This window comes from Sceloporus occidentalis, unplaced genomic scaffold, assembly GCF_023333645.1.
Source record: "Sceloporus occidentalis isolate IW3139 unplaced genomic scaffold, rSceOcc1.0.p SCAF_7, whole genome shotgun sequence".
Classification (NCBI taxonomy): domain Eukaryota; kingdom Metazoa; phylum Chordata; class Lepidosauria; order Squamata; family Phrynosomatidae; genus Sceloporus; species Sceloporus occidentalis.
The window spans coordinates 43,678,284-43,696,291 of record NW_028316987.1 but is presented as its reverse complement, the minus strand read 5'-3'; the positions used below and the strand labels follow the sequence as shown (position 1 = coordinate 43,696,291).

General features: G+C 40.1%; 1 protein-coding gene across 2 annotated transcripts in view; it reads left to right on the top strand.

Annotated features, from left to right (window-relative positions):
• Positions 1-42: 42 nt before the first annotated feature.
• Positions 43-18,008, top strand: part of ZDHHC3 (zDHHC palmitoyltransferase 3) — a 38,447-nt gene continuing 20,481 nt past the window's right edge. The window contains exons 1-3 of one of the 2 annotated variants that reach the window (XM_089532765.1): positions 43-371; positions 14,571-14,900; positions 17,337-17,461. In XM_089532765.1, the coding sequence (XP_089388891.1) occupies positions 14,595-14,900; positions 17,337-17,461 (431 nt within the window). In that variant the 5' untranslated portion in view covers positions 43-371; positions 14,571-14,594. The remainder of the gene's footprint in view (positions 372-14,570; positions 14,901-17,336; positions 17,462-18,008) is intronic. The other variant, XM_089532766.1, reaches the window with a different exon arrangement.

The window sequence follows — 18,008 nt, the reverse complement described above, 5'->3', positions numbered from 1 at the left end:
GCAACAATGCCTTTGCCGCCGCCGCCGCCGCCGCCGCAGTGAGAGACCTCCCTCCGAGGGGAGGGGGGAGGAGGAGGAGGAGGAGGGAAACCAAAACTAGAGGCTCACTTCCCGGTTGCTTCTCACTAAGAGCCCGAATGGAGGGGAGAAAGGAGCCGCGGAGTAAGGGAAGAGAGGAGCTTTAACCTCCCCCTCCTCCTCCTCCTCCCCCTCCGCTTAAAAAGAGGGAGGGGGCGTGTTGGCGCGCGCTTGGGCGGATGGAACGTCGCGTCCCTGGGAGGCAAAGGCCGGCGGCAGCAGCAGCAGCAGCAGGAAGAGCGAGCAGCAACACCAGCGGCGCGCGCGCACGCTTTGCTTCCCCTCCAGGCTGGGTAAGGCTGGAAAAGGGCGAGAGAGCGCCAGTGCGCGTGCGCGGAGGCGGTGGTCGGTCGGTGGGTCGGTGGAAGGGATTCTGAGTGACTGAGCGCCCGCCCCGCGCACTCTTTTTTCATTTTGGGGGTTCAGGGTGACCAAAGATGTCCTCCTCTTCCTCCTCCTCACCTCAGAATGGAGGACCTCCTCCTCCTCCTCCTCCTCCTCCCACAGAAAACAGGCCAATCATTAAAAAAACAAAAGACTAAAATAAAGGAAACCCCCCCCCCACACACACTCTTAGAAATATACTAATATAATAATAATAATAATAATAATAAAAGACCATAATAACAAAAGGCTCACAGGAATGTCAATATCACCCTGTATCATTGTAAATGTCACCATTCTGTACGATTCCTCATATAACAATATAGTATATAATATATCATATAAATAACATAATAATATACTGTATAATAATAATAATAATAATAATATAGGAATCGTGAGGTCCAAAACACACTGCAGCTAATAATCCAGTTCAAGATCGCTTTTTAAAACCACCCAGGCTCAGTGCTATCAGGGAATAGTAATAATAATAATAATAATAATAATAAGGGAATCCTGGGAATTGTAGTTTGTTGTGGCACCAGAGCTCTTTTTTTTGACAGGGAATGTCTCACAAAACTACAGTTCCCAGGATTCCCTTCTTCTTCTTCTTATTATTATTATTATTATTTGTATCCCTCTTTCCCCCAGAACTGGGAGTCAGAGCAGCTTCACAACATTAAAAAACAGTACAATTACAAACATAGAAAAAAGGTACATTAAAAAGGAATTCAGTTATTACAATATTAAAACAGATGGTAGTTATTAAAAGAATGAGGCACATTTTAAAAAGCTAGCACTATATATATATATAGGGTATCAAAATGTATTGGAGTGGTACAGCATCCCAGCCTGTCCTTATCACAGTTCCAGCACTGAGCCTGAAAGCAGTCTCAAACTGGATTGCTTTCTCCAGTGGGTTTTGGACCTCATGATTCTACATGAGGGATCAGTAATTTGGGGGGAAAAGAAAGAACCAGGAGGCCTTCAGGGTCACCAGATGTCCTCCTACTTGCCCCAAAATGGAGGACCTTTGAGAGAAATGGAGGACATAACCAAAACTAAAAGAAAAAACCCTCATAGAAACATAAGTGTCACCCTTCTTAGTCCTGCTCAGAATGGAGGACATTTTTGGCATACTTCTTGGGCAGGGAATGTAGGATGTGTCCTGGAAAAGGAGGACACTGGGCCATTCCAGGTCCAGAGGCAGCCTGGAGAGAGTCTGGCAGAGGAGGGCGGCTCCTCTGCTGCAGAGAAAATGCTGGAGGGAAGAGGAAGAATGAGTCAGGGAGTGGGGCTGGGGCTGGCTGTGTGGACTCTGGTTCCCCTGAGAGCAAAGTGGAGCCAAGTGAGGAGACAGAGGAGGGTCGAGGTCCCTTGGAGACAGGTGTTTTGGGGACTTGGGTAGGACGCTTGAAATGAACGAGTTAGAGTCTTGGACTGTGGAGTTTATCACACAGAGGACAATTGGAAGTATAAATGGTGATTAACCCATGAAAATCCCACAATTGTGCTAATGATTTTCACGCAACTTACTCTTCAAAGTGCTATTGTGCCATGAATAAACCATGAAAATCCCACCATTATGCTAATGGTATCCACACAATGTTGTGTTCAATGTGCTATTATCCGTGAATAACCCGTGAAAACCCCACAATTGCACTAATGGTTTTCACACGACGCCAAGGTGAAATGTGATTAAAGTGCCATTATCCTGTAAATAGCCAGGCAAGAAACAGCAGCCAGTCATTCACAGGATTTCCCTGTGAATGGCTTTTTGCTGTTTATTGCCAGGTTATTCCCTGGTTATTCACAGGATAATGTGACTCTTGTGTTAATCTCATTTTAATTCTGTTTTAATGTCAGTTGCACGATTTTCATGGGTTAATTACTGTTTAAACTCCTAATTTCCTCCGAGTGATAAACTCCTATGACTCTGGAGACCAGCATTCGAATCCTGGCTTGGCCATGGAAACCCATTGAGCGACTTTAGGCAAATCACATGCTCTTGGGGGAAGGCAATCATAAACCCTCTCTGAGGAAACTCTTCAAGAAAACCTCATGATAGATTCATCACAAGTCAGAAACGACTTGAAGTCACAGAACAACAACTGGACAGAATGTACCCACATAATTTATAAGATATCTTTATTGAGTGTTGGACTATGTCTCTGGAGACCAGGGTTCATTTCTGGCTGGGTCATATAAATCCACTGGGTGACTTTGGGCAAGCCACACACTCTCAGCCTCAGAGGATGGCCATGGCAAATCCCCTCTGAAGAAACGTGCGAAGAAAACCCCATGGTAGATTCACCACAAGTTGGAAACTACTTGAAGACACACCACAACAACTGGACGGAGTGTCTTATCAGTTGTGTCCACCTTCACTGATAAAACCTGAGTGAATCAGCAACTTCTCTTTCTTTAACATGCCAAAGGCAGGACTTATTCATGGCATGGGTGGCAGTTGGTATACTTTAATATGTGGCTGCTTAGGAGGCAGACATGCTCCAGCATCTTGGCAGCATTGTGTGCCTAGCATGAGAAAATACACAAATGGCCCATTCTCAATTACTATCCACATACCCCCAGAAATGCCAAGTGCTGCTGTCACCACGCAGTACAGCCAAACGGGCAGCTTTTTCCTCTGCGATTTGGAGGTACAGCCTGTTCTATGTTCTGGGCTCCGTTATTGCTTAGTACTCCATTTTTCCCTTTGGAAAAGAAGCCTTCCAAAACATAGCCTAACTGAACAGAGCTTGTAGTTTAAAGGTGAAATGTCAGGAATAAATTCTTCCAGAACATGGCCACACAGCTCGAAGAACTCACAGAAAACTATGGATGCCGACCATGAAAGCCTTTGACTTTACATTTTAAGGTTTCTTCAGCTGGTGAGGACCAAGACATGACTGGTTACTATTTGGGCACCCATTTACTGTGAGTTCATTTGCATTATCATTTGTGCTTTCAGGTTGACTCCAGTTTATGGTGACACTGGCATTGGGTATTCTTGGCAAGATTACTCACAGTATGTTTGCCATCATCTTCATCTAAGGCTATGACTTGTCCAGTGGGTTTTCATGGCTGAACAGAGATTTGAACACTGGTGTCTTGTAGTCCTAGTCCAGCACTGAAATCAGTACCCTACACTGGTTCTCTCATTAGAAATTCTCAAACTGTAATTTATGGATCATTGAGACTCCATGAATTCTATTCCGGTGGTCCATGGCAAGGCTGCAAAACTATTGTCTGTAATTGGTCTTGTACTTTATATATTTTTTTCTTTTTTAAATAATGGTAATTGATGCCATTTTGATCTTTGGAGGATTATTAAGTTAACAGCCAGACATTTTCATGAAACAGCATCTATTACTTTTCTGCCAGATAAAGGGCATCTTTTTAGTGACTTGGCTTAGGGTCTGTTACTCTCACAATCTGGTGATGGTTTTGAAGCTGCCAAAGTAAAAATGTTATGTGGGCAAGTAACACTCTCTCAGTCTCAGAGGATGGTGATGGCAAACCCCCTCTGAAGGAACCTACCAAGAAATCCCCATGATAGGTTTGCCATAGAGTTGCCATAAGTCAAAAATGACATGGAGGCACACAACAACAACAAAGGTGTCAGTTCTGTAGGTGTTCTGTTTTGTAGAATAAAAAAGTGGCCCATTTAGAGACCTTCAACATTTTCAAGGGATCTGTGAAGGAAAGGTTCACGAACCCACCGTACCACCAGAACTTAAACTTCAGGGTCCATGAACTCCCACATTAATTCCCAACAGTGTGTACAGTGTTAGTACTGGCCTGGGAAGACTCTGCGTCAGGTTTGTTTAGCAGACAGGTTTCGGAGAGATTGCTGCACTCTCTCCAGCTTATTTCACAAGGTAGTTTTGGGGATAAAGTTGGGTAACATAGCTTGCCTTGCAATCCTGTTCAGATTCTGCATTTGGGTGTGGTGTTAAGGCTACACTTCCTGAAGAAGGAATCACATGTGTACTTTAAGGTAAGCAGTGTGGTAAAAAGAGATTTGAGGTGGATAAGAGCTGCAACCTGGGCACGTCCTTATAGCATAGCACTGTAACAGACTATGGACTATTGTCAAAAACCATCCTTCATGCTAAGCCATGGAGTTGCTCTCACATTTTGGAGGGCCAGGTCTGATTTTAATATTGCCATATTTGCTGCAGGTACGGTAGTTACAGAAACATAAGGTAAAACTGCATGTTCTGAATAATTAATCTGTATTGCTCATACAGCTAGATGTTTTGGTAATAAACACATCTGGATCTGATAAGAATTGTTATGTTGCATCGTATTTCTCTAGTTCTCAAATTGATTGTGTTTGATGTTATTGTAATGCTTTAGTTATTAGAGTAGGTTTGTAGTGGTAAGTAGTGTTTTTCATGGAAGCACATCATCTTATGTTTGAAATTCCAAAGAGATACTCAGTTTTTGATTCCTAAATTGCTAATTTATCAGTAACACTAATCTTACAGAATTTCAGGAGTTTACCCACTGTGATCTATGGACAAAACTGGTCCAAGTTGTGTTGTCCAAAGTCGAGCAGCAAATGGAGCCTCTCCTCCCCACCAATCAATTTGTTTTGTACTCTTCACCATAAGTTATTTTGCCATTTGAAGAAGCAAATCCCTTCCCAGTCTCAATATGTCTAATAATAGGGCTAGTCTTTACTGTATTTCACAAAGCACTATTTTTGAATTACTTTTATTGGGTGTTTCTCAACAGGGGTAGGGAAAATAGTTTGGGATCTATTGAAGATCTCTGGTTGATATAGAATAGAGCAGCAACATTTTCATACTCATTAGGTTGTATCCACATTACGTAATTACAACAGTTTAATACCACTTTAACTATCATTGCTCTGTCCTATGGAATCTTGAGATTTGATGAGGTATCTAGAATTTTCTGCTAAGAGGGTTCTAGTTTTGTAATTTAGGGAAATAGACACTAACAGATTTTTGCAAAGTTTTTTAAGTACTGCACTGAACAACAAATCCCAGGATTCTGTAGGATGGAGCCGTGATAGATAAAGTGGTATCGAGCTGCTATAATTCTGCAATGCTATAACACTTTGTGTCTCTGCCTGGTTTTAGCATTCCATAAAAGTTGGGAACATTTTAAGACTTAGCTAAAGAACGGACTTATTTTTAGACATACAAATTAATGTCTTCCTTATATTTTTCCAACTTAACTCATATTTTGACACACTAATTCACTTTGATTTTTTTAAAAAAAACCTATTTATTTTAGCTTAATGAAGTGTTTTTCAGGATAAATTATTTTGATTAAAATATAGTTCCAGTTATGATGTTAGCAAACTTTTAAGAGGTAAAAATTCTTAAGAATTCCTTGGTTGAAGGTGGTCTGAAACTACAAAAATAAGACTTTCAATGCTTAGGTGACAGTGATAATTGTATACCGTATATACTCGACTATAAGTCGACCTCATGTTTTACATGCTTTTGTTGGCTGGCAGAAGCTGGGACTAGCGACAAGAACTCACTCCATCCCACAGCACTTGGGCCTTGAACTGCAGACCTACCAAATTTACAGTTGTCAGGAGTCAGCATCTTAACCTCTGAGCCACCGTGTCCCTGGTACAAGTATAAGTAGAAGGACATTGTCCATCTAATCTGTCCCACTGTAACTTGAATTACCCACATTAGCATTCCAAAGCATTTTGCTACCTGCTCTTAATTGAGATATGATATTGTATCATCTCCTCATTTTGCTGAATTGGTAGTTCCAAAGGGTTTTTAAATTAACTAATTTGTCTTGATCAAATGTTAAGTGATCTTCTAAGTCTATCTAGCAAATATCTCGATTTTTATAAGCCTGAAACATGTTTTTTGGACAAGAGGAGAAGCTAAAGTCTTGCCATAGTACAGTGCTACTGAAAGGACACTAACAAACGATTGCAGTGATCTTTAATACGTAAGCAAATTATTTGAAACAACTTATGTAGACATTTTGATTAGCTATCATGCTTATTTCAGCAAATAGCATAAATAGGTTTTCTAATGCTTTTGTTGAACACATAGCTTATATGAGAGCTGTGTGAAAGAAAGAAAAAACAAATTTATGCCTTAATAAACAAAAATCCAACTTTGTTTCAAATGTTCAGAGCTCTTTATGACAGAAACTGTTGGTATTACAGGATGAAGTCATAAAAAGCATTCTGTGCTCCATGCTTTTATGCCCTTGTACATCAACCCATATATCTTAGCACTACATAGGCCATTATTTAGCAGCAGTGATCTTTAGTGCTTTGCACTTGTGCTTTGACACCTGAGAGAGACTGTATTAAGATAATACATGGTAGATGAAGAGTGTCAAACTACAAGAGACTACAATTTCGCCTTGGTCATAAGAACTTGCTGGGGGGCCTTGGGGAAGAAGGAATTGCATGAAGGTGAGTGATTGGGCTGGTAGAAGAAAGATGGAACTTGTTCTCCTCTCCTTTCAGGCTTGGACTTTTACAAAGATTATTATTATAGGTATTGAACAATAGACATTAGAGTAGAAGTGTATTTTCTTAAATTTTTTCAAGCAAATGATATTTTGCAGTGTCCAGATTTTGCACCCTTGATATCATGTATCAGAGAATCAGAGAAACCATGTAGAAACTGGTTCATTACGCCTGGAAACCCAACCTGCGAAGTGACCAGTAGGCTTGGTGTGTTAAGAAAGTTCAAAATGGCCTCCAGTTGTACAGATAGTCTATGTTGCTCGATATGTGTTACATCTCACTTCCACTTTCTGATTTAATATTACTGTGCCAAACTGGTCTGGGGGAAGCTGTCATCCCGACACACTCTCAGTCATTTTTATTCAGTAGCTGACTTTGCTGCATTTAAACAGAGCAATTTCATAGCATAGTTACTGTACACATTTGTGGCATAGATATTCATTAGAAGATTTTAGCACCTTGGAGCTTGAGTATGAATTATATCCTGCCCATATTTCCCAAGGAGCAAATTGACTGTACATTGTTCATATGATTAGTGCTTTAGTATTCAGGGCATGTTTTTTGTATTTCCATTAGCATTAGTTTCACTTTGTTAAAGCAATTTCCAGCTTTAGCCTGTGGTTCTGTAACTTGTAGTACCTTATACATTAACTGCCTTTGTAGTTCAGTTAATGCATCTGGTGTAATAGGATGTTCTTTGTGAATTTGCATGCCATAATAATAAACTGATATGTTTCTGATGCACTGTAGCACTTTCTTTTGTAGCCACCAGTAAACAGAGCAACTTTTTTGAAAAATTAGACTATAGTCAGCCACCCTATACATGACATAACTTGTAAAGAAATGGTCAGTGGGACATCTTGTAAAATTGTGGAAGTGTCCAAGCTCATCAGAGTTAGCAAAGCAGTGCATGGTTTTAAAATTTTAAAGTTAAACCAGATGTACTGTTGAGAAAGAAGTCAGAAGCATTCTATGAAGAAAGATGGGAGGAGAAGAGTTAATTAGTAAATCAACAGTTACCAGTGCATTTTAGTATAAATTGTGAAATTTATGTAAGAGTTCTGAGAATGTGTTCACTTGAGCAATATGATAGGTACCAATTGTTTTGAGGTGGTCATATAGATGTCAAAATTTGGTTAACAAAAGAATTGATGACACATGATAGCTAGAGTTTCTGGCTGTTGTTCCTCCCTCAAGTAGAAGTCAGTTGACTAGTGAATTTAATAGAATTATTGTGATGGTAGATAATTGGTTTCTGGTTTGATTCAGTGTGGACAATAAGGGCTCGATTACTTGTATTTTAATTGGTTAAAAGGGATGCGGCTGTGACTGGATATTTGCCTTGCAATATCTAAACTTGTTATCACAATTGTTCACACAGCAGAGGTTTGCATTTTCCCATTTGTATAGCAGGGAATTATAAACTTGGGATCTAGATGTGAGATTTTCTACCTCCCCCATTTTTTCCCTAGAGGATCTAATTTTCATATGTCCAGAAGTACATACAGTGTGGCCGTGTCATACACGGGTTTGAGCATATGCTCAAACCCACGGAGAGCCGCATGGGGTGCAAGGGGTGACATGTCCCATTCAAATGAAGGGGGGTGCATGCCGCTGCGCCACCACACCACCACCATGTGTACAAGCCCCATTCAAATGAATGGGGCTAGAGCATACGCGTAAGCCAAGGGCGCACTTTACTGTATGATTTTAATTGAAACTTTCACCCAAATTAATTGCCACATATCAAGTTTACTTGAAATTATCTTCTGTGGATTATTGACTGACAGAAGATTTTAAAACACAAATGCTGGCTCTGAACCAGTGTATGCTACAAAGATAACTAAGGGGCTCAACACATGGCCCCAAAGGAGCGGCTTCCCACTGCTCCTTTCAGCATAGGATTGGGGCTACAGCAACCTCATGCTGCGACCCTGATCCGGTGCTTTGCCAGTGGTAAAAAGTGGGAAAATGCTGCTCCTTTTAGCGCCAGCAAAAAGCTCTCCTTGCCGTAGCAGTAGTGGCTTTTTGGTGCTCCTTTGGTGCAGTGTTTCGAAACACTGCGCCAAAGGAGCACCATTACACCCCCGTCGTGTGGTTGGGCACACAGCGTGACACCAGCGTTGGGGTGTGCAGCGTGCGGATGCCATGCCCCCCACTCTGCCCTGAGGCCAGCATTTAACTGCAGTTTGGTTAGCCGCTAAGTATGCTTAAATAGGAGAAAAGTGTTCCTGTTGGCCAATAGAAAAAATGCCACAGGATCTTTCTCTTATGAATTAGGGAACAGTCTATTAAATGCATGATTATAAAAGTCTGCTCTGAATTTATTCACTGATATGAAATATGATAGTATTCTGTATTTTTGTTAATGTAAATGCTGTTTTGCACACCAAGTCAATTTGCATTTAGTGTATTTTTTGGAAGGACTAATTCAGGCCGTGTGGAAATAATATTGTTTCCAAGAGTATGCACATCTTCAAGATATGGAATTCCATTTGCTTTCTTTATTTGCATTTGGACATCTAGCCTAAACTTCAGAATTCTACAAGAGTCTGAATTCCATTCTTTCCCCTTTCTTTCTAATTTCATAAGACACCCCCCCTCCCAATAAAATCCAATATTTGAATCTAGGGGTTCAAGTACTATTTTTCTTTAGTGGCATTTCTGTTGATTAAGGTATTTTAGATGCCTGTAGGATCCAGTTCTTTTGACTATTGAACTTCTATGGCATTTGATTAAAAGTATGACAGGAGCCACATTGAAAACAGGAACCACACCAAACTCAAGGCATGTAAGTCACTCAGGCTCATCCAGTTGACTGCCGAATTCTGACTCAGTTGTTAATACTTCAGAAAGTAAAAAAGAAAATCATATGAGGATGAGGGATCTTGTAGTACCTTTGAGACTAAGGGGCAGAACAGACCACTGCAAATCTGGCTGAGAGAGCCGGATTGGGGATGCAGCAACTGTGGCCCCAATCTGCCTTTTTGCTGGCCCAAAAAGAAGCGGCAAAATGCTTCTTTTCTCACCCCACCATAGCCAAAATTCTGGGTTTTTATATGACCCATGGATAAGTCAAAGGAACCCAGCCCAGCCCCCCCCCCCCCAGGAGAAAGACCATCCCCCCTGCATCTTCTTACGAGCTGGGTTTTCTCCCCAGGTGGGAGCACAACTAGGAAGAGGTTTTATGGGTCAATTTTTTTTACCAAAATTCTTGATTTATACACAAGTATATACTATATTTCTTCTGCATCTACCTGGAAGCATTTCCAGAAGCTGTTCTTCAGCTGTGTTTGTACTTGATAAATGTTTTGATGAAACACTGATTACAAGTTCTAAGCAGCTTTCAGCAACTAGCACAGTATCTCCATTTTCACATGTCCAGTGATCATTCTTAGGAGATTACCACACAAGGGTGTTTTGTGCTGTAATTGTGCAGTTTCTTTAACGTGATTATAACAATAGTAATAATGCTGTTAATACACATTTTCGCATTACATTTCAATAGCATGACCATCCTTGTTTTGTGACAAAATGTTTCTGGTCTTTGTTTTTCGCACAACTCACATGAACCCAACCTCCACCCCCCTTTTCCCCACTGCTTGACACATGTGTTTTTATTTATTTACTTTTCAAAATCTTGCAATGACAAGATTAGACCTGTAATCATGAGATGGTTTGAACAACTCATTTCTGATGATTCAGGATTCTTGAATTCTATGCTGTCATTTTAATTTTGGAATGATATAACAGAGGCAGGGAGGAGGGTTCATGACACATCCACTTGCACCACGGCAACTTCACAATAACACTACTATAGCCCTAAAGTGATCCACACTTGCACAATCCTTTGAATGTAGCAATATTGGTGCTTATTGACAGTTGTCTCTCATTAATGTGAAATGGCACAATAATAATAGTATAACAGATCAACAATAGATGAGTGATGATGCTGTGCAAAAAGGAGAGGAATTGTAGATTGTAATTCTTCTCCAATTCCATCGCTAGCACCTTGCGTAGTAATCTCCTTAGTCACAGTGAAAGTGCCATTTCATACAACATTTTTATTTTATTTCACTTCCAGATTGAATAGTTACAAAAATCTATAGACAGGTGGACTGAGTTGCTACTTTCCCACCATCCCTGCTTCTATCAGTGGGAACTGATTTCCTAAAGCAAGTAAATGCATATTTTCACCTTCATGAATAAGACATTTTACTCTCTTAATAAACCATAGATTATTTTTGCACACGGCAGAGTTTCAAGTTACAGTTTTCTTTCAGTGTGTCTCCCAACAGAGAGAGGGGTTATTTTTCATCTGAGCACCTGCTCCAGCATCCCTGCATTGTATCCTGACCACAAAATGATGTATTTATTCCCCCCCCCCCTCCAAATTACAAGTGTTTGGTATTTCCAAGAGCAAAATGCAGTGGATTTGTGGGGGCAGCTTTAGCCGCAGGTATTGCATGTCTGTAAACAAACAAGGAGAAAGGTGCATATGGCAGGTGGTGAAAACTTGAGGACATGTTCTGCAACTCTTTAAGTGACAGTATTGCAAAATGTTTAGACGTTTTATTCTACATGAATTCTGCAACAAAATGTGAGCCTATCCTATCAGACTAGATAACAGCTAGGCCAATCTCAATTATTGTCAATAGCTATCTTGGCATTTGTGACCATTTAATTTTGAAATACCACTGACATGTTTATTGTCTGCCTGGGCAGAAGAGCTCCTTTCACTGGAGACTGTCTCAGCTCTGTTCAAAGATCAAAGTACAGTACTAAGAGCAGAATTTCTGCCAAGGCTTCTGTTTCTCTTTTTAACAACTTCAATAAAATAAGACTTTCATTGTATAGTTGCCCCTCTGTTTTCATGGATTTGGAGTCTGCGTCCCTTGCCCATTTGCAAGTGGCAAACGGAGGGCAAAATGGGGCTTGTGCCTGTGGCATGCACCCCTGGGTACTCTCAAGTGCGCACCACCATTCAAGTCAATGGGGCTTGAATACGTATAGGCGATTTTTTGTTTTCGGGGGCCAGGGGGTCCGGAACAGATCCCCCATGAATACAGGGGTGACTGTATTATACATAATGCATATTTATGAATATTTTACTTGATTGTAGACCACTCTTTCCATCAGAGTCAAGATAGGTAGCCCCAATATATTGTTCTTGCTTATTCTCAAAAACCAGAATTTGGAAAAATCAGGGACTATAGCATCCAAAATCCCCTAGGCAGCTTGGCCAGTTTCCTGGCTGTGCATAAATACATGTCTGTAAATGTTGACCAACAGATACTCCAATTTTATGGATTGAAAAACGGGGATGGAAACCACAGAATAAGTACTGCTTTTTATATTGACAGGATTGACTACAAAGTTGTGCAGTGCCTTTCAGTTTGAAAGAATACTGTGAGATCTTTATCTATAACTATAGTACTGTGAACTAAAAGCAGGCATTAGGGTTTAAAGAGTTGCCAGTGGTTTAACAGGCTTTGCTTCCCTCAAGATGTACATCTACTTTTTTTTCCCAACTCATGTGTCTAGTCAAACGTGTTTGTTAGGCTTTTGATGGAATTAGATTCCCTCATTGTCTTTGTAAAGGCTTCCCTATTTAGCTTTTGCTTTCCTCCTTATCTAGAATTTTCAGACCCCAAGACAAGAGATTAGAAATGACTTTTCCATTGCAGCAAACTAGATTCCTTGAAGTTTGGTTCCTTATCCATAAGGTAACAAAGGTAGAAGAAAGATTGGCAGATAATGGCCATGCGAAGCCTAGAGAGACCAGTTCATCTGAGAAGTAGGGAATGTTAGTCACTACAACAAGTAAAACTGCATGGAGGCATTGTCAGATGTGTCAGCTTGCAAAGCTGGAATGAGGAACATCTTCTGAGCATTAGTCCTGACTAGTACAGGGTACCTGGTGGGCATGGGGACTGTGGTAAAGGATGACAACCATATATACTGGTTTGTACGTCTAAATATTTATGCCCAAAAATTGACCCTGAAATCCCAGGTCGACTTATTTACAGGTCAGTATGGTAATGTGAAGCAGCTCTTTCAGATTTCCCTATGTGGTGGGAAGATAGTTTCTTTTTCTCTTGAGCCAAGCAGAACGAGTCTTGCTATTAGACAAACAGAGTCCCTCTCCTGCCTGCACTGTCTGGGTGAAGGCTGAAAGCAAAATTGAAACAAACACTGAAGCAAAAAGCCTCAATTAGAGTTTCTCTTGCTGTACGCACACATACACACACTGCAGGAGCCTCCAAGTTTTATCCTTGACTTATCCATGGGTCATGGCAAAATCCATAATTTTGACCCCAAAACCTGCCCTGGACTTATACATGAGGTTGATTTATAGTCAAGTTTATATGGTGTATACATGTTGTAGCACGAACTGAACCAATGAATTCAGTCATCAAGGCTAAATGCTTTCCCCATGTTGTGATTATGGATTTAAGGAAAAGGAATACTGTACTTAATTCCCAGTGTTCCTTGTGTGAGTTTAATTCTAAAAGAATAAATAACTGTAACTTACGCTTGGATATTGGTTTGAGAGTATTTTCCCAAAGAATATAATTTTTGTTATAGTTTTAAATTTACTGTAGCACCTGAACAGTACAGAAAGCGGTATTTTAGTACTTCGGATATGTTCATCCTTAAAGACCTATTTTTCAGAAATCCAGTAGATCCATAATTATATTTAAAATAGTCCAAAAATCAGTAAATGCCAGGCTAAAATAAATGCCTTAATGGGAATTACCTATTCTTGTCATCTTTAAATTGCACCAAATGGATAAGCTTTTCCAGGTATAATAAAGTCCATTCTTTACTCAACCAAGTTGTGGACATTGGGCATTTCCCCCTTTATTTATTGCCTAACAGTCTGAGCCATGATAATTGTATTGCCAACCAGCTTATGGTTTTGTAATGGGATTGTCATAGCTAATGATGTAATAAAGTTCATATTAAGTCAGTGTAACTTTCTAAATGAGTTTTAAAAATTGTCTCTTATGAAGTATGCATGTCTGTCTCTGTCTCGCTCTCATACACAAACACACACACACAGAACTAAATAACTCCTTTCCTTGCTGGTTGCACTTGTGTTCTAAAGTAATTAGATGCACACCTAGTGCATCTGTAGTTAGATGTACAAACTGTATTGGTGTAAAATGAAACATTCCTGAGGAATTACAAGAATTTCCACTTTTGTGTTTGTAGAGTAGCAGATGCTCATGATTTAATACCTGGACAAACTCAGGTTTGAGTAATAGTTTTTCTTTTTATACTTGTTTAAAAACAAACCTTTAAATCATTTAATTAACTCAAATTTAGTTGTAGGCAAAACATATTTCCCCCCATTTTGATATGAACCTAAAGTCTCAAAATGTGATTAGCTTGGGAACTGCTAAATAAGTAAAGAAACACACAGAGAGAGTCATTGTTAACATTCTTTTCTGGCTTGCTGCATCCATTCACCCTCCCATTACTGACCCCTCTTTTATTTTAATCTTCCCTTTTCTACAATTCCCTCCATGAGCTGCATGTCAACAGAGAAGGTCCTCAGTTAAGTTTGTAAAGTGGAAAAAAAAGAGGAAAAAATATTCCAAAACCTATTTTTCAGATCCAAGAATGGACATTATAGTCTATGATGATTACTCCAGTCCACCGTTTCAGAGACATTGAACGGAAGCCGGAATATCTCCAGCCAGACAAGTGTGTTCCACCTCCCAACAGCGGTTCCTCGGGAACCATGTGGTTTATCCGAGATGGCTGTGGTATTGCCTGTGCAGTCATCACCTGGTTTTTGGTATTCTATGCTGACTTTGTAGTCATCCTTGTTATGCTGCTTCCATCAAGAGACTATATTTACAGTGTGATCAACGGAACAGTTTTCAACACTTTGGCATTCCTGGCTCTGGCTTCACATATGAGAGCTATGGTAACAGATCCGGTAAGTTTTATCACTGAAAATATATTAAGCAGCTGGCATTTCTTGTTCTTTTTCTGTTATTTAAAGAGCAAATCTAGCGATAAGGTTTGTATAGACAAGCCTCCTTGAGTGAGAAGGAATTTAATATTTTAAAAGCATAGTTGCTTTTATGAACTGATTTTTTATCATGTACTGCAGTGTATTATTCAGTTAAGAAACTATATGGTGATCTTAAGGAGTCTTCTGAATAAGGTTGAGGATACCAAAGAGGGAGAAAAGGAAATGTCTCCATTCTGTTCTCTCACCAGTATAGGTAATGCTTATGGCATGTCATGGCATGGAGAACAGAAAGCTGGAAAAACCTGTTGTGTGTGCCTGTCACTTCAGAGAAGTATCATTGCAATTAAATTACATTTTGAACAAAAAATACTTGACCTTTTCTTGTTAGAGTGTTCATTATTGATCTGTTCTGTGACAAGGTTTAATCAAAAGTGCATTTCAGCAATTTCAACACTTAAGCTATGCAGAAGAGTAGAGGTTTAAGATGCAGGTAAACAAATAGTTTCCCCATTTTATTTGTGTCTTTAAATTCCATACTTACCAGTATGTGACTTATTCCTCAAATGAACTTTTCTGTCAGACTCATCATGGCAACCTTCGAACCTTCAGCTCCATTTTTTCATAGGTGAAAGTGAAAACAAATCAAAAAGATTAACCCAATTCTGTGAAATAAGTGGGAACAGTTTTATATTCCTAACATTTCTATGCACTAGGAGCTGTTGCTGACCTCAAAGAGGCAATAAATAGGTCCTCTAACCCAGGAATAGGGAATATTTTGCTTTCGTGCAACACGTATCAACATTCACCACTCTTAAGGTTAAAAAGGGTGAATGGGAGGTGCGGTCCAATAACATCTGGAAAGCCAAGTTTTTCCCTCCCTTAATATCTACTGCTGCACACACCATTTATCCATTTACAGATAGACAACTGTTTGATTATGGATGAGTCTCTTTTCTTTTTATAACTGTATGCGTTCAAATTTGATGGCTTTTCTGAAAAGATATTGGGGATTGGTCAGATCCCCAATTAGTGACTTAGAGACAATACAGACTGGTACTTTGTGCCGGCCTGTGAGCAGAGCTAAGGCACAGCGCCCACAAACTGGTTGCCCTAGCCCTCCCACCAGGGTGCCATTTTGGCACACACCAGTCTATATGGGGTTGTTGCAGCCCCGATCTGGCCAGTAAAGGGGCAACTGCATGCTGCTCATCTGTACAGCCCCTTAGATACACTTGAGCATGACAAATGTCCCACATTCATGAAATCACGGATGCAGAAATGGAACCTGTTGCTATGGATGTACTAGGGACTCTTCCGCACAAGGCTGGTTCTTGCAGCAGTCACACTATAAAAATAAAATGGAAATATAGTCCCCCCCCCCCTTTCTCACGGACTTGAGATCTGTGTTCTTGCCTATACACGGAGGGGCAACCTCTGTGAACCCCAATGGGGCGTGCCCCCCGTGCAGGTGCACCCCATTCAAGCCTAAGGAGCTTGAATATATGCGAGTTTCTGTTTTCGCAGGGGAGTAGAATTCAAAGGCATATCTGTGTTGTTATGCAAAGAGATTTGGTAGCACCTTTCAGATTTGTATAAAGAAAGAAATTTGTGTAAACTTCTGTAGACTGAGGTCCAAAACACACTGCACAAATAATCCAGTTTGAAATTGCTTTAACTGCCCATGCTCAGTGACAATCCTGGGGAATTATAGTTTATTGTGGCATCAGAGTTCTCTGACAGAGAAGGCTAAATGTCTTACAAATCTATTGATCCCAAAGTTCCCTAGCACTGAGCCAGGGCAGTTAAAGTGGTCTCAAACTGGATTATTTCTCCAGTGTGTTTTGGACCTGTGTCTACTTCATCAGATGCATGTGATGAAGTGCCTGTGGACAGATGTGGATGTAAATGCCTGTGCATAGGCACTTTACTCCATGCATCTGATGAAGGAACTCAGTCTAGGAAAATTTATGCTACAAATGTCTTTCTCCAAATCTGGGGCTTCTGGGAGTGCTTGAGGGGCTGAAATTGGGATCCCAAGTGCTGCATGCAGCTCATGGGGCACACTTTGCTAGCCCCCTGCATTAAGTTATTGGCATATATAGCTGGGACTTCTTCCTTTTTTTTACTGTTTAGTTTACGTCTTTATCCTTTAAGCTGTATTTTCTAATTGTATGTTTGGTACATGCAGTGAACAATCATTAAATGTTTTTTCCCATTTTCTCTATGGGGTTTAGTGTACTATTGAAGTTGTGGTAGTGAGGTATTAACACCAATCTCAGTTTCACCTTTTGGCTTATAATTGGGTCATATTGTCTCTGTATAAAGAATGTCTGTAATGAGACCCACTGAGTTTTCTGATGACTGAAAATGTTCTGATGGTCATGTTTTCATTTGCAGGGTGCTGTGCCCAAAGGTAATGCCACAAAGGAGTTCATAGAAAGTTTACAGCTAAAGCCAGGACAAGTGGTTTACAAGTGTCCAAAATGTTGTAGTATCAAACCGGATAGAGCACATCACTGCAGGTATTAATATTACTATTGTAAAAAAAAAAATCCTTTATTTTAAAATAGATGTGATGCATCAGTGTTAAAAACAACTATGTTCCAGTCAGGCTAAGCAGGAAATGTATGTACATAAAAAGATTAAAAAGGAACAGTTTAAAATATCCTGTATGTAGTATTAGTATGAAGTCAGAGGCTCCCGTATAAATTCATTGCAAAATATGTGCTTTTTGATTTTAAGTTCCCAGGTTCATCTCTGTTGTTATCGTTGTTGTTACTGCTGTTGCTAGCTTTTCTTGCTGCTGCTGCTTGCTTATATTGGTGACAAGTGAATTATTTTTTCTGTGGCTTGAGTTTGGCATGTGCCCTTAGCCACTATACACCCCCGCCCCTTGCCCCACTTATCCATTGTGATGATATGGGCACTTTTCCTTAATATAATTGGCACATTTAAGAAATGATTTTCCAATACACTCCAAATCTAATCCTTGAAGAAGTGGTGCTGACATACTTTTTAGCATGCTTTCAATTCATGATGTCAGGTGGTATCTTGGTGTGTCTTTCCAGT